This window comes from Ailuropoda melanoleuca, chromosome 1 (assembly GCF_002007445.2).
Source record: "Ailuropoda melanoleuca isolate Jingjing chromosome 1, ASM200744v2, whole genome shotgun sequence".
Taxonomy (NCBI): Eukaryota; Metazoa; Chordata; class Mammalia; order Carnivora; family Ursidae; genus Ailuropoda; species Ailuropoda melanoleuca.
In genome coordinates this window covers 71,944,507-71,962,010 of record NC_048218.1, presented here as the reverse complement: position 1 = coordinate 71,962,010, position 17,504 = coordinate 71,944,507, and the positions used below count along the sequence as shown (strand labels likewise).

General features: G+C 38.2%; 1 protein-coding gene across 1 annotated transcript in view; it reads right to left on the bottom strand.

The window, feature by feature from the left end:
* ATP13A5 (ATPase 13A5) overlaps nt 1-17,504 on the bottom strand; it is a 103,357-nt gene that overhangs the window by 76,761 nt on the left and 9,092 nt on the right. The window contains exons 2-7 of the mRNA XM_019804350.2: nt 13,179-13,352; nt 12,347-12,493; nt 12,054-12,124; nt 11,869-11,949; nt 6,398-6,467; nt 2,404-2,538 (exon numbers count right to left, since the gene is read on the bottom strand). Coding sequence (XP_019659909.1) covers nt 2,404-2,538; nt 6,398-6,467; nt 11,869-11,949; nt 12,054-12,124; nt 12,347-12,493; nt 13,179-13,352 — 678 coding nt within the window. The remainder of the gene's footprint in view (nt 1-2,403; nt 2,539-6,397; nt 6,468-11,868; nt 11,950-12,053; nt 12,125-12,346; nt 12,494-13,178; nt 13,353-17,504) is intronic.

Here is a 17,504-nt window from a genome sequence, read left to right as displayed (position 1 = left end):
AAGTATATGAACGGCTTGCAGGTATCAAATTAGATATTCTATTAAAGCAAAGATTTCTCAAAATCCGGACACTAGAAATTCTATTCGTGGGCTTCACATTACACACCTTTATCATAGGACCAAGGTAAAAGCTTAGGACACTATAGTTTCCTATTGTGGCTGGCAGACTATGTCAGATCTTTTATTGTCCTGGGACTATTTTCATGCTTTTGCTCAAAAGCTTAGACTTCACCAAAAGGACTGTCACTCTTACCTTCCTCCCCCCCACCCCAGGAGAAAGTATTTGCCAGGGAGAAAGTATTTACCAGGGGGAAATTCAAATCAAAACCACCTTGAGATGCCACCTTACACCAGTTACAATGGCAAAAATTGACAAGGCAGGAAACAACAAATATTGGAGAGGAAGTGGAGAAAGGGGATCCCTCTTACATTGTTAGTGGGAATGCAAGTTGGTACAGCCACTTCGGAAAACAGTGTGGAGGTCCCTTAAAATGTTAAAAATTGAGCTACGCTATGATCCAGCCATTGCACTACTGGGTATTTACCCCAAAGATACAGACGTAGTGAAGAGAAGGGCTATATGCACCCCAATATTCAAAGCAGCATTGTCCACAATAGCCAAATTGTGGAAGGAACCGAGATGCCCTTCAACAGATGACTGGATTAAGAAGTTGTGGTCCATATATACAATGGAATATTACTCAGCTATCAGAAAGAACGATTACACAACATTTGCAGCAACATGGATGGGACTGGAGGAGATTATGCTAAGCAAAATAAGTCAATGGAACATAAAAACTAGGAAGATCGGTAGGAGAAGGAGCGGAAGAATGAAGGGGGGTAAACAGAAGGGGGAATGAACCATAAGAGACTGTGGACTCTGGGAAACTGAGGGCTTCAGAAGGGAGGGGGGTGGGGGATTGGGTTAGGCTGGTGATGGGTATTAAGGAGGGCATGTATTGCATGGAGCACTCATGTTATACACAAGTAATGAATCAAGGAACACTACATCAAAAACTAAGGATGTACTGTATGGTGACTAATACAACAAAATAAAAATTAAAAAAAAATTAAAAAAAAAAGTATCTACCAGGGAGAAAGTATTTGCCACTATCAAAGGCAGTGTACTGGCCACTGTTAATATTTTTGTGATTTAAATTAGTTTGTGAAAAAATACACATGGGCATTCATTTTTAAAAAGGAAAAGAAAACAAACACAAAAACAAATAAACAAAAGAAAGCCCATGTTGTCCTCACTCTCTAGTTCACAGTATTTCCATTCATTTGGCTTCTCATTTTTAGATCCTGTTTTCTAACTCTACATACTTATTGCCTTTCTTTCATTTCTCATCAAACATTTCATAACTCAAAATTTGTAGGATCTAAAACCAGATAAAGAGCCAATATTAGACCTAATATTTGTTGAGTGACTGAAATAGAGTTGGAATAAAAGGTCCCTTTCAGTGAGGCTTGTGTCAACGCCCCATGTCTGCCTTACTGACATGTGCCCAGAGCTAACTCTGTGGACATCTAGAATTTGTCTCTCCTCTCACACTTATGTTTGACTTCCATCTCCAGCAGTGGTACTAGCTTTCTGCTGAGGAAATATTGCCCATGCAGTAGAATTTCATTTTATGAGGATCCAGAAGCCCCGATTCTCTCACAAACCCACTTTGTGACCTGGAACAAACTCTTTGGATCTTAGCTTCCTTACCTCTCGATGAAGGATGAAGTTTGAGACAAGATGGTTTCAACAGATCAGTAGGATTGACAGACTGACACATCGTGCTGTACCACCACCCACCCCCAACCCCATGTATACAAAGCTAATTCCACACTCAATTTTTCAAAAATATACAATAAATACAGAGAGACATCTTTTAGGAGAGGCCTCATGATTCAGCTTGATGACTCTTGAGCAAAGTTGCAGAACATTTTCTAGAAAGATGCTGTGGGAAGCTGAGACTTGCTGGTGCTATGGAGCTACAAGTAATCAAGATAATTCTATTTCAGAATGCATTGTTATATCATTTATAAGACTGATTTTTAAAAAAAAGGAAGTCTTTAAATGACTGTAAGATGAACAATAATGGAAAGTTACTATGCTGGCATCATTAATCCATCACAGCATTCTTACCCACCATACTCAGACACCACCTCGGAGTCCTTCCGAACATAGTATCCCCTTTAGCCTTCACTCGATAATCGGACTTTGCAAGGACGATTTCATCTACCCCAGTCCTGAAACACTTCTCCTGAGATCCCTCATTGAGTAAGACCTTGCTTTTTGCTTTATGGCATAAGTTTAACAAAGCAACTCCTTGCTCTCCGTGGAAATCTTGTAGGTTTTGCTGCTTGGGCACCAGAAGCTAAATAGAATCCCACTGTGATTTCAGCTCTTACCTGTCGCAAATCATACACACTTAAAACAATGGAGATAATAGACAAGATGATGATGGCCACAGAGTATTCCATGTAACCTTGAGACAGCCACAAAGTTAGGGTAAAGGCTTGGAACATGTAGAATGGATTTAAAACCTGCAGATACAAAAACAGCATTTGAGTCACTCGCATGGGCCTTAGTGGCAATAAGGACAATGTCATTTCTTTATAGAATTTTTTTTTTCCTTTTTACAACACACAATGATCTTTAGTATTTAGGAATTCACTTAGAACTCAATTTCGGTAGAGACAATGTCAAGCACAGAGGATGTGCTATGGTGGAAGCAAAGTTATTTTAAGCACTCAGAGCCTGGCCACAAATTGATCATTCTTATTTATTTTGAATTTTGAAAAATATTTTAGGGGCACATGGGTGGCCCTTCGACTCAGATCATGATCCCGGGGTCTTGCGATGGAGTCCTGCATTGAGCTCCTTCCTCAGTGGGGATCCTGCTTCTCTCTCTCCCTCTGGCCCCCCCACTCATGCTTTCTCACTCACTCTCTGTCTCTCAAATAAATGAATAAAATATTTTTAAAAAAAAGAAAAAATATTTTTTCAATAACAAAATCTAACAACCTATCTTTTTAAGCAATATTTACCCATAATGGAGGAGAATCATAATCTAGTCTCTTTTTAAAACAAAGTTCAACTGTGACCATTTTTATTGCATTCTTCACATGATCACATGCTGCAGATTGAGTCACGGTGCATGAGGAAAATGCAAGACTGCACTTGTATCCAGGTCATTTAAAAATAACAGACTCTTCATGTCACAGGTCTTAGCAAGATGCTCTGAGAGTCAGGCAAGTCAGCACAGGCCTGCCCTTGAACAGGGAGGGATCGTCGTACCCACAGCTGTGGGGAAAACCATGGGCAGACTGTATCCCCAGCCCAAAGCTGGCCGTCCATGTGTGTAGTTTTTGGTCTCTTTATAACACCTTTAACTTTTTTTAATCCCTCAGTTGTCCCCATTTTGGTCCTGCTGACCCCACTATTAATAATGATAGCAGAGAGAGCAAACCTGAGGAGCTCGTGTCACGTGATGTATACACGTAGTGTGAATTAAAGAGCCCATCTGAGCAAAACAAGGATTATTTTCTAGATGAAGGGCTCTTCATGATGATTATTAATTAGATGAAATATTACCTAAACTGGTACCACTCTTTTTTATCTCTACTTTCTATAATTCTCTAACATGTTAAATAAACTTCTCCTTTAGTCTCCTGAATGAACTGACACCGGCTTAATAAATTAATAGGCTGTATCTTAAAGAGTTCCTTAAATCCTTGGATATGTTTTGTACATTAACAAAGCTTTTGTTCCTTAATGTTTCTTATTATTTCCATTGCAACATGCTTTTCTTACAAATTATAGCTGTCTGTCTGCTTGGCATAAAATGCTCTAATTGGAGATTATGCACTCATGATAATATGATTCTGAGTTTATATAAACTCAGTAGAAAATTGTTAAATACTTCTTGTATAAGAAACAGCACCATCATAATTAATTTAGCTTCCTTATTCAATATTCTTTTGAAACCAAATACAAAATAGTTTTATCTGCTCTTCTCCTACTAATGGCTTAGTAAGTAGGTGGAGAAAATACTAACACTCCTTTTAAAATAGACCAAATTGACACCTGGGAGAATCTTTGGCGGCTTGAAAATGAATAAGAAGTTTAAAAAGCAGCGTGCTTTTTGATAGAGGAGGAGACTGTGCATATGTGGGGGCAATGGGTAAATGGGAAAATCTCTTCCGATCAATTTTTCTGTGAACCTTGGATTGCTCTAAAAAAGAAGTCTAATAAAACATTATTTTGAAAAATGACCATGCTAAACAAAATGCCCATCACTGTGAATTAGAAATAGATTAGAAACATGCAGCGTGGACCGGAGGCTACCACAGTCAGCCCACTGGTTTCCACTGGAGGGTGATGGCTAGGAGCTCAGGGCTACGGCGGATGAGACAGACAGTGCTCCACCACTGGCAGGGGACCAAACCAGGCTTGGCCCCCCTGCGCCAGAGCAGAGACCAAGAAAAGTCACAACCAGCGACAGTTCCCTAGCAGAGGGTGGAGTGGGAAACAACAGAGTTCATGGTGCAACTGGGAACTTGGCCAAACCCCAACTGGCTTAGGGCCTATGTCTACTAGAACCCGGGGAACAGAGCCCCAACCCCCAGGAGAGGCCCTGGTTCTGATTTGGGAGCCATGGGGACCATTAAGAGGCAGGCAAACTCAGAGCCATCTAGAAGGGTGAGTGAACACAAAAGAGAAAGAGAGAAATGGAGGCAGGGGAAGTCCCACTTAAGGGGAGCTCACCACCACCACCACTAATAATAATAACTTCAAAGCACACAAAGAAAATATTCCAAAAAATAAATAATCCACTAACAAAGAAAAAAGTCATTCTCAATAAAATTGATATAACAGAGTAACATGAGAAAGATCGAACTAATACAATTAAAATGATCAATATCGTAGAAGTAATAACATTATCCCCACCATCACCATTACAATCACCATCAAAAACATAAGAAAAAAGAAAGAGGAAAATTATGAAACAGGAATCTGTTTCTCACACTGAAATGGGATTTTTTTAAAAGTGGATTTTACTTTTAAACAAGTGGCTATTGAAAAGGACCAGTTAGAAATACCAGTAGAAATACTTTTAAAAAAGTGCCTGGGTGGCTCAGTTGATTGTGTCTGACTCTTGATTTTGGCTCAGGTCATTATCTCAGGGTCATGAGATTGAGCCCCACAACAGGCTCCATGCTCAGTGGGGAGTCTGTTCGTGATTTTCTCTCCTTCTGCCCCTCTCCCCACTTGTGAGCTCTTTCACTCTGACTCTCTCTCACTTTCTCTCTCTCTCTCTTTCAAATAAATAAATAAATCTTTAAAAAACTCCTGGAATAAAAAATATATGTTTATTGAAATATCGAAAAAAAAAAGAGAGTGATTTGTAGTTTCTAGAATATAGATCCTTTACGTCTCTGGTTAAGTTAATTCCAAGGTAACATNTCTGGTTAAGTTAATTCCAAGGTAACATATGATTTTTGGTGCTATTGTAAATGGGATGGATTCCCTAATTTCTCTTTCTTCAGTCTCATTGTTTGTGTACCCATGGAATGGGAGACTATATTTGCAAATGATACTACAGATAAAAGACTGNATTGCACTACTGGGTATTTACCCCAAAGATACAGACGTAGTGAAGAGAAGGGCCATATGCACCCCAATGTTCATAGCAGCATTGTCCACAATAGCCAAATTGTGGAAGGAGCCGAGATGCCCTTCAAAAGATGACTGGATTAAGAAGCTGTGGTCCATATATACAATGGAATATTACTCAGCTATCAAAAAGAACGATTTCTCAACATTTGCTACAACATGGACGGCATTGGAGGAGATAATGCTAAGTGAAATAAGTCAGGCAGAGAAAGACAATTATCATATGGTTTCTCTCACCTATGGAACATAAGAACTAGGAAGATCGGTAGGAGAAGAAAGGGATAAAGAAAGGGGGGGTAATCAGAAGGGGGAATGAAGCATGAGAGACTATGGACTCTGAGAAACAAACTGAGGGCTTCAGAGGGGAGGGGGGTGGGGGAATGGGATAGGCTGGTGATGGGTAGTAAGGAGGGCATGTATTGCATGGTGTACTGGGTGTTATACGCAACTAATGAATCATCGAACTTTACATCAAAAAAAAATAAAAGAAAGAAAAGAAGAAAAGAAAAGAAAAAGAAAAGAAAAGAAAAAAAAGAAACGAAAACCTCTATGGACAGGAAAAGCATAGACTAAAGACAACAGGGAATAACAAAAAGAAGTTATGTGAAACACAGATTTTGTTCAGATCAAAGTATAGATGTGTTGCCTAAAATTCCTCTGAGCACCAGGAAGTAAAAAGTAAACAACCAAAAAAAATTAAAAAATAAAATAGATGAAAACAGTTACCTGTTTAACAAGCAGCTTCCATACGGGCTGGATTTCTACCTCAATGGCATTGGGCCCGCACACTAATCTTCTGTAGGAGATTGATCACCTATTAGTACCACATCCGAAACCTCATTGGTAAGTGAGAACAAGTCAAACCAAGTAGAAGTCACTGCTGTTCCCTCTAGGCACTTTGTGCCTTTAATCAAAAATGAATGTGCAAATGCTAAAATATTAACATATTTTTAAAATGAAAGTGCATGATGGACAAAGTTCTTTTTCTAGTTAAAAAATATCTTAGGTACAATGTAACTCAAGAATCAAAATGAAGTCAGTAAAGCTTTTTGAGTTATTTTTTAAAATAATTCAATTATATTCTAAGAACAGCTAAAAAGACACAGATATGAAGATGTTCCTAGAATTCTCAGGCATTCTAGATTGCTCTTAATGGTAGAGATCATGTCCATCTTACCTTGGTCTCTTCAGCACCTAGGATAGGACTTTAGCATATGAAAATAAATGCATGAATGAATGAGCCAAAGAATGGAAGAGGATATATGGTCTTCACAGCTAACCCTTCGTAAATCCACACATATGTACATACTGATAAGAATCTCTTGTGTTTGTGTAGCATTTTACAATTTACAGAGTTCTCACAAAAGATTTTCTCATTCAATTGTCACAGTGCTCCAAAGAAAAGGGACAATATTTCCATTTTGCCAATGGGAAAAACCATACATTTGGGTGTTCTGCCAAAAGTATGCATATCTAGTGTTAATTGTGACAATACAGCTTTTAAGCAGAGGTGACTGTCAGAAACCGCACTTAGCCTTTTATATGTATTATCCCCTGTCATTACCGTATTACCCCTATGAGATTTCATATTATCATCTTTATTATTAAGAACACTGAAGTTCAGATAAAGTCTGTAACTGCCTGAGTCTCGAAGCTGGAAAGAAGCAGATTCAGGCTTCACACCCTGGTCTCCATGTCTCCACTTCACACTCTGTGAGCACCAATGGTGCAGTGTGTATGATGGGTCCTTGATCGAAGGCATGGCATAGCTGAGCCCAAGTGTGTCTGACTTCCAAGCCATGACCTCCCAAGTACAATTATTGCTTTAGTGAATCCAAGAGGACTCAAACCAGGGTCTTCTGACTCCATGTGTGAAAACACTGAGGTGCAGAGATGCTGGAAGACGGAAAGGTCAAACAGCATGTACTGCGGGGTTTGGAATGTCTTGTGTCTCCAGACTTCACACTGGGAAGAGACCATAACCCAAGCCACTTGGTGTTCAGGATCCTTTCCAGAATCCGTAGAAATAACCTGTTGTTGGCAAAGTGTTAGAACTTCTCAGAATCCTGAACTTGGTCTTTTCTCTCTCTCTCTCTCTCTCTCTCTCTCTCTGCTTAGAATGCCCTTCCCACATTCTTCAATTTATAAGGCCCACTCAGGCTTTAAGAGTCAAATCTGATGATTTCTCCTAATGGTGGAGAAATTTGAGATCTAACAGATCTGGATTTGAATCCAGCTAAGCATTTGTTGTTCCTTAGACCTGGAACCGTATTTCCCCACATCTTTGCATGACCACTCTTTCATTTCATCCACGTCTCTGTTCAAATAGCACTTCCTTATTGCGGTTTTCCTTAACAAGTCTATTGAAAACAGCCACCCTGATACTCAACTCAGATTCTCTTTATCTCCTTACCCTATCTCATTTTTCTCTATAGTGTGTTGATAATCTGAAATTGCACCTTGTTTTTTTACATGTTAGGAAGCATGCAACAAGAAACTGTATCATTCCCTGTAATATAGGCTTCTAGAGGACACAGATATATCTTGAATGCCTAAAACAGGGCCTAACACATATAATGCACTCAAGAATCATTAGCTGAATGAATGAGGAGTGAGCCTCAGTACCCTTACCTATAAAATGGGTTTGATAATACATTCTTGATAAAATCGCTATCAGTAGCATATAATACAAACAAATAAATTAAGCATAAGTGCCAAGGGCATGACAAGTTCTCAATAAATGCCAGTTATCTTTCAAGTCTTCCTTAGTCCCACAGGTACAATTAACTGTGCTTTTCTCTCCTTCAGCATGCCTCCTTTTCTTAGTGATAGCAGGCACATCTTTGAATTGTAGCATATAGTTATATATCTTTCTCCTCAAATTTCTTAGACCTTCTTTAATGGCAGGAATGGAGCTTTTTCAACTCTGTTTTTCTAGCATCTAGAGGCACACTGTATGACAGAGAATGTTCCCTAAATGTTGGAATTAATTAATGAGGACCTTTGTGAGCCACGTCTAGAATTCTCTCTCACCTAACAAGGCTGAACACCCAGTTTACAGAACTACAGAAGCACAGCTGTGGAAAGTCAGTTTAGAAAGAAACAAGGCAAGTGCCCAATGTTCTTCATCTTTTTCTGTCTGGTGAGATGGTTTCTGGTGTTATTATCAAAAAGAGAGGAGCTCAGCTCCTGCGAGGACTGAGACCCGATGGATTAACACACGCCTATAGATTATCCTCTTTAGGGCTTGTCTGAGCCATGGTTGGATCACAGACTGGCATGCCCCTTGCTGCTTGGTCTTTTCCACTATCTCTTGCCAAAAGGTATTGTGTGTTTAGGGATCATGTACTCATCTCAATCTGATCACAAGCCAAGCAGGATTTTCAGGGACGTTCACCAATTGCTGAGCAACCAGAAGGAATGGAAGGCTTGAAGCTGGGTCATGTGAGGAAAGTTCTAAGGAACAGAGGAGATAACACATCCTGACTTTGAAATTCTAACAAGCTGGAAGGGAAAAGTTGCCCTAGAATTATTCCAGGAGGCCTTATAGAACTAAATAGGCTGAATGAAATTATGTAGACTTGTCTAATATTAGGGGGATGATTTCTTTGGAGGCAGAAGGTCTCTTTCCAAAAGAGATTGAAATATTTCTTAACAGGGCATTTCTGGGTTGGCTCTGAACTACACCTGAAGGATCACTGAGCCTTCCTGCAACCATTCCATAATAGTAAATCTGTTGGGATGTATTTATTTCTGAAAAACCAAACATGAATGACTAGGAATATTTTCCTTTGGGATGGTCTCTGTCCCTTTTCAATTTTATTATTTGTTCATTCATTCATTTATCAGTTTATTCACCAAATAATTATAGAGAATATGCTGTGTGCTAGGCACTTTAGGCTCCAGATGGTGAAGCCTAGAGAGGGGGCCCTCAAGGAGGTAAGAGGACCATGTCAGAATCACTGGTGAGCTTTTTCAAACCACGCATGAGCATTCTGATTCCATTCTGATAAGTCATTCAAAGGAGTCCTTGGCAGGGAGGGAGACCTGAAGTTTTCTAAATAGTTAAGGCTAATCCAGGCGGTTCTGGCATGACCCACTTCCATGAACTTTGGAATTTTTAGGGAGCAGGCTTGTAGAATTAGAAAAAGTTCCCAGGCATCCAGTTCATGAGTGAATGAAGATAGGAGCGGGGGGGTCCTCCTAGAACATTTTTTCTTCCTGAAGCCCTCTGAAAATTTCTCTTCAGGATAATGTTATCCCTCCTGATGTCCTGATTTGCCTTTTTGCTACTGAAAAGTGACGGCTCCATAAATGTGTGCATTTTCCATCTTTGCCTGGCTGCTAGGAAGCCTAAAGAGAACGTTGCATTTAGACTTTGGGGCTTTTTGTTATCAGAGGGTTTTGTGATTCTCCTTCCTTTATTTCTCATGTTGCATCCTTGCTTTTCATGAAGGCAAGCTCATGTTCATTTAAGAAATTAATCTGATATCACACAACCAACCAATCAACCAATCACATTCAATTTTTGAAAAAAAAAAGCCCTCGTCTTAGACTAAAAACTTAAGAGGGGGAAATAGTTCACATTCTACTTCCTCCCTTAACTGTCTAACTAAAAAAGCCCATAAATAAAATCTGCCTATATATTTATAAGGACATTATCTCCTCTATTCTTCATATTTGGGAAACTATACTCTTTGTCTTCCTTATTAGGTTGTCAAGTTCTTTATTGCGTGGACCAGATTTAAATCTAATTATGTATGATGTTTACTAAAGCTTGGCACTTGATAAATAAGGACAAACATGAGGTAGCTAGCTACACTGATGGGCAATCTTTCCTGTGGAAATGGTGTCCTAGGCAAAGGCAAAGTATATCTGCGATAATCAACTAAATTTCCTAACTAGATCAATATTTTGTATGCTTGGTGCTTAATGCTATTAAACCAGTATGTTTTTGATGACTTTGAAAAAATTTTGTGTTTCAATGTAGTAAGCATTGCATCTGAAATCTTATATAATGATACTCTTTCTAAGGCGTTTTTCAAATATTGTCAGAGTCTAGATGCCTTGTTCATTTTTCAGCATGTTCAGGCAGGGTGAAAAATTTAAAAACAACAGCAGATTGGTAATTCTCAGAGTTGGTGTGCGTGTGAATTGTGGGGGTGCTTGCTAAAAGTGCAGTTTCTGCTCTCACCACTACCCTAGTAGTGATCTAAGAGCTCCTCCCTGCTAGATCAGAATTATGGGGGTGGAGTCCAAGAACCTGTATTTTAAGTACCAGGTTGCTTCTTAACTTGAGAATTTGTGTTTCTGATGGACTGGAAGAAGGGAAGGCAGGAAATCTCCTTAAAATGGGCAAGAAATGAAGGTGATTATTCAGATTCTGGGGAAGACTGGCAATGGTTTCCTTTCAGACTCACCAGGATTCACCATTTCAAATTACAGATGAGGGAAGCCACGCTCAAAATCTCTGTGGGTTAATGAGCAGCATAAGTATTTCTATGCTATCATTACACTATTAAGGCCTAATTTATGTGCATTTATAGATCTCATTCTCACAATTGTACCACTCTTCTTTGTCTCTCTTTCCCAAGAGTCAGTGAATGCCTCTGGGGCAATGACTAAACCTTGTTTACCCTTAGATCCCTAGTTCCTTGCAGAGTGCCTGGTATAGTAGAGGCATTCAGTCAATAGGTCAACAAATACATTCCTATATTCATTCATTCCATAAATATCTATCAAACTTCTACAATGAATCAGGCACGGCTCCAGGTATTATCAATACAATGGGGAATGACACAACTACCTGAGCAAACAAAATCCTCATCTCTAGGCTGTTTCTTCATCGGAAAATGCAATCACAATATTGTCCTTCTATGTCTCAGAGGATTTGGGGGATGATGAAGCAGATGTCTATGAAATGACTCAAGATTTTTTGAGGAAAGGATAAAAAAGACAACACAGAGGTGACTGTTCCACTGTCCTGAGGGAAGAAAATCAAGTATCATTTGATTGGCTTTTCTTTTTAATAAGTTTGCCTAAGATAAGAACAACTTACAATATGTCTTTGTTGCCAGTAAATAAAGGGACTATATGAAGTTGATGAAGCATTATGTCAACAGCTCACTGATCAGAAGCCATCTGATGTCTCAATTTCTGCCGGCAGAGTTAATCTCAGGGAGTGTCACAAACCCTACCTGACCTCTTGTTCTTCACTGGTCAGGCCCAATCCAAACGTGTGGTGGATGTCGTGGCAGGAGTTGCTGTCTTCCAGTAGCCTGGGATGTGGTCAGGACAAGAAGCATGCTTCAGTTCACGGCATTCAACAAATCAGTGTTCTTCCTTTACACCCTGATGAATGCTGAGAAAAAGTCAAACTTACCCGACTTTCTGAAACTTCTTCTCCAAGTAGTCCCAAACATACCTGATTTTCTGTACTTGGATACATCGCAGCTGTAATTACAAATGTGATAGAATGGGTGTCATTCACAAAGTAAAGCGCATGGGGGCTGGTGAGGGTTATTTGTCCCAAGTCCCCACACCACGCTCACTTTCCTTGATACCTTGTTGTAATTCCCAACCCAGCACTGTGGCATTCAGAACTTCCATCCTATAAACACTTGCATTATTCTTTTTTAAAAAACATTCCATAACATTGCACTCAAAATTACTCACTTTTAATTCTGGCTTCAATACGGCTTGGTTGATGACAGAGTGACGGTCAGCCACGAGGGGTTCTTCTGGGTTCTTGCTTATAGGAAACTTCAGTGTGGATAAGTAGAGGCATATAACCTTCTTCCTCATATATCTTTGAAATTCATCCTAGAGAAGACAATCCAGCCCATGAAATTCTCAAAAGTTATGTATTTAATAAGACAATCAACCAAATACCTACCTAGACCAAAGGTTCCCAAAATTTCAGCTATAGATAAGAGCATCAGCATTATATTGGAACTTGCTAGAAACACAAATTCTCAACCCCACCACAAACCTACTGAATCAGAAATTCTGGGATGAGGTCAGCAGTCTGTGTTTTAAGGAGCCCTCCAGGTAACTGATGTGCATTAAAATTTGAGAACCACTGTGCTAGAGAATAAAGAGAAAGACACACTTTACAGGAGAGTTTTATATCCAGAAAACATTTTCTGGCTATCTTAAAAATGACATTTAGGTGTTTAAAATGTCTACTTTCCCCTCAAAATATGTATTCTTAAAAACTGAACTATCCTTCCTGTGTTACATCTTTAAGTTTTATAACACGGACAGTCCCTGCTCGTATAATGGCTAAAGGCATTGACAATTAGCCTGACATGGTAGAAATTTCCCCAGGGTGACACGGAGGACATGTCCTTCCTTTCTGAGTCAAAATAAGAGATGGCAAGTAGGTTCAGGGATAGTTTTGCCATCTCCTATTTGGAGACAAGGAAGTTTAAGTAAGGAAAGATCTACTCTGGAATGCCAGCCAGTCATTGGTTGCGCCAACAATGCAATGCTGAAGGGCACTCACCGTTGTTTTTAGCAAAACAGTGTCTGCTTCTTGTAAAGAACATGGGATGCAGTTGGCCCACACCCTCCACTGGGGCTTCCAGTAGAACACCACCAGAAGAACCCCACAGGTCAGCATGGATGTTATAAGGCAGAGAGCTCTACGTAGATTCTGCGTCCGGTAACCAAACACCTCCTGCAATGTAAATAAAACATGACTCTATTTTTCTTTTTTCACATAAACATATCACTTTGTTCCAAGAAACACAAGTGTTAGACGAAGTGATATTAGTTGGTAGGGAAATCTGGTTTCAGCTAGTTGAATCAGATTGATTGCTTACAGCTGTCAGCTGATATCATAAAAAAAAAAAAGGACTCATTTTGCTACCATAGCATATGGAACTAAAGCCTGAGACAGGAGGAGCAAGGAACGGACAGACTTACTTGGTTCTAAATACCGTCAAAAGTCACCCCATGTTTTGCACTAGATTTACTTTTTTCAGGTATAGGGTTTTTAAAAAATTATTAATGTAAATTTACTGGAGGAGGATGATACAAAAGGTAGGATGACATAAATCAAGAGATTATTTGTGGGCATGAAAGGTTTTTAAAAGACAAGCTCCTGGGAATTTAGCCTGACCGTAACATGCTGAAACATTTCTACTTTGAGCAGTAAGGTAGTTGATATTAACCTGAATGGAGCGAAGACTTTGAGACATGGTTTTAAGGGGAAACACATGGCCAGACACAAAGCCAAAAACAATAGATTCCTTTATGTCAAGCCAATTTCTAGTTTCCATCTTCCAGAATGAAGTTTCATAACATTGGTTTTTAAATTTCAAAAACTAGGCTTTTAGTGTACTTGGAAGACGCAGAGGGATGCTGATTATGAATGATATTATTGCTATACTATTATTTTAGGTTCTATTGTTACTTTTATTTTTTTCCCCCTAAGATTCTGAACTCCCATGTCCAGATCACAGAGATGTAATGTCAAGAAAATAGGTTTTGCCGAGTTTCTATAGCAGTTTTAATGACAGAATTTCCTGCATTCTATGCCAGTTGAGATCACGTTACAATGAATTTCTTGGCTTAATATTTTGGAAAAGTTGTCATCTTCGATATGGTTATTTTCATTAATTTTTTCTAGTGAAGAACTCTGTGGTAGATTAAGATTTTAATAACAGTTGTTGAAAGCAATCCATAAACATAAAGGAAAGGTCACAGGTAGCAAAGATGTATGTTTGAGTCGCTGCTCTACCAGTTATCAGCTATGTGACCTTAGGTAAATCATGTCACCTCTAGGGAATCTCAATTTATTCCTTTACAAAACAATTAGAAATACATGCCTTACAGGGTACTTGTGCTCAAATGAGATAATGTCTCCTTAAGTGCTCTGCAAAGTAATTACAATTTTAAGAGTTCCTTTCCTGCACTCCTCAGTATTATCATATCCACCTGGGAAAAAATGTTCACTAAGTTTACTGATGCAGCCACTCTATTTTGAGATTATTCATGATGAGGTTTGAATGTAACTTAAAAATGTGTTCCCTCTACTTCTAAGCATATTTTCAGTTGGTCTCCTTTCTGTCTTCCTACCTACCTACCTTCTGATTCTATAAACCTGTTTTAGTTTTATTTGTGAATGATAATTTTATTAGACTCCCATAAACTGTATATGCCAGTTCACATACAATGTCATAAATACGCATTATTTTACCTAGTTATTCATGGGAGCTCATTGCCAAAGTGTTCAAAATTGAAGCAGAACGGTTTGGAATTTTAGGCCAGCTTGTAGCTGGAAAAGCACATCTGAAATGCCTTTCTGCTTTTTTTGTTAACTTACATACAACAATGGCATTGGTAATCATAATTCTGATACCCCTTCAGTTCTTTTCTATACAACATTTTTTATTAAAAAAAAGGATCTGACAATGCCAACAAGACAGCAATAAAATCACTACAGCTACATACTGCTAATAACCTTATAAATTGGAATAATTCTTTAGAGAAAGCAAGGTGGCAAATTATATCAAGATTTATAAAGATGGTTCTATCTCTTGAATCAGTAAGGCCACACTTGGAAATACACCCTAAGGAAATAATACACAAAGTAGAAAGTGATGTGTGTAACGATGCTCAGTGCAGTATTATCTGTAATAACAAAGTTATTGGAAGAACCAAACGATAGCTAATGGTTCAGCAAGATGTGAAATATCAAAACAATGGCCAAGGTGGCACCATTAAAAAGAAAATGTATGAAGTCAAAGCAGAAATATGGGCCATTTTATGATATAACGTTAGGTGAAGAAAAAGACAAAGACTAGGTAGAATAGATGGGAAAAATAGTAACTGTAACATAATGGTATCAGTAATTACATTACATATAAATGACATTAATACTGTGATTGAAAACAAAAATCGTCACACTAGATAGTAAAAAACCCACTATATGTTGTTTACAAGAGACACCTTAAAATAGGAAGAAGCAAATAGATTAAAGGGGGAAAGAAAGGGAAATAAACAGTTAAAAGACTAACAAAAGAGAACTAGTATAGCTATGTTAATATCAGACAAAATAGACTTTATTTTATTTTTTTAAAGATTTTATTTATTTATTTGACAGAGAGAGAGAGAGAGCACAAGCAGGGGGAGCAGCAGCAGGCAGAGGGAGAAGCAGACTCCCCACTGAGCGGGGAGCCCTACATTCCAACCAAGGACCCTGGGATCCTGAGCTGAGCTGAAGGCAGACGCTTAACCAACTGAGGCCCCCGAGGCCCCCAAAATAGACTTTAAAAAATAAATAATCTGAGAAAAAGAAGAGTAGTTCATAATCCAAAAAATCAATTTAATAGGAAGAAATAACAATTCTAGATTTAAGGGCACTTATAAGCATGGTTTCAAAAATTTTAAAGCAAAATAGAACTTACAGTCACTGTCATTATAGGAGATTTTAACACTCCCTTCTCACTAACTGAAAGACTAGTATACAAAAAAAATTTAGTGAGAATACAGGAAGTTTGAACAACTCCATTAACTAAATTGACCTAATTGACAAAGAAAATTATAGCCCCATACTGCATACTTCAAGTTCTTTTCAAGTACATGTAAACTATTGACCTGAATTGAGCACATTCTGGTATATAAAATATTATGACATTATAATTAAACTAGAAATTAATAGCAGAATAACTTAAAAATTCCCAAATGTTTGGAAATTATTTTTTTTAAAAGCTTTTATTTATTTATTTGACAGAGATAGAGACAGCCAGCAAGAGAGGGAACACAAGCAGGGGGAGTGGGAGAGGAAGAAGCAGCCTCATAGCAGAGGAGCCTGATGTGGGGCTCGATCCCATAACGCCGGGATCACGCCCTGAGCCGAAGGCAGACGCTTAACCGCTGTGCCACCCAGGCACCCCCCAAATGTTTGGAAATTAAATAGAATTTTTCTAAGTAATACATGTGAACCAAATGAGAAATTATAATGTGCATTAAGAAATATTTTGAGTAAAAATTGACAAATCAAAACTTGTGGGATGCACTCAAGACAATGATCAGAGGGAAATTTATACCTTTAGATGTTTATGTAAGAAAAGAATGTTTGAAATCAATAAAATAAGCTTCCAACTCAAGAACCTATAGAAAGAGCAGCAAATTAAACCTTAAAAAGTGTAAGGACGGAGATAATAAAGAAAAGCAGAAGTGAATAAAATAGAAAGCAGACATACAATAGAGAAAATCAATAATGTTGAATTTGCATTTTAAAAGTTAAATAAAACTGATAAATTCAAATAAATTTGAATATTTTGGCTATTAAAGAAAATTAATATGTCACTAAAAGCTTTTCTACAAAGAAATCTTCAAACCCAGATGGCTTGTGAATCCTTTCAAATACTTAAGGTAGAAGTGATATCAGTTTTGCACAAACTTTTCCATAAGTGGAGGAGGTGGGAATCCCCAACTTATTGCATGAGGTCAGAATACTCAGATACCAAAATGTGATAGGTTTGTTAAAAGAAAGGAAATTATAAGCTAAGATTTGTAAGAAGCATAGATGAAGTAACCCTGAAATATATTATCTAACTAAACCAGTGATATATATTAAAAGGTAATATGTCATCATCAAATGGGGTTTGTTCTAGGATTACCAGGATTTGAAAATCAATCAATGTATTTTGGTATGTTAACATTCAGGAGGAAAATCATAACATCATCTCAATTGGTACAGAGAAATACTTTGATAAAATTCAACATTAATACATGATAAGGAAAAGAAGAAGGAAAGAAGGAAAGAAGGATAGAAGGAAGGAGGTAAGGAGGGAAGGAAGGAAGGAAGGAAGGAAGGAAG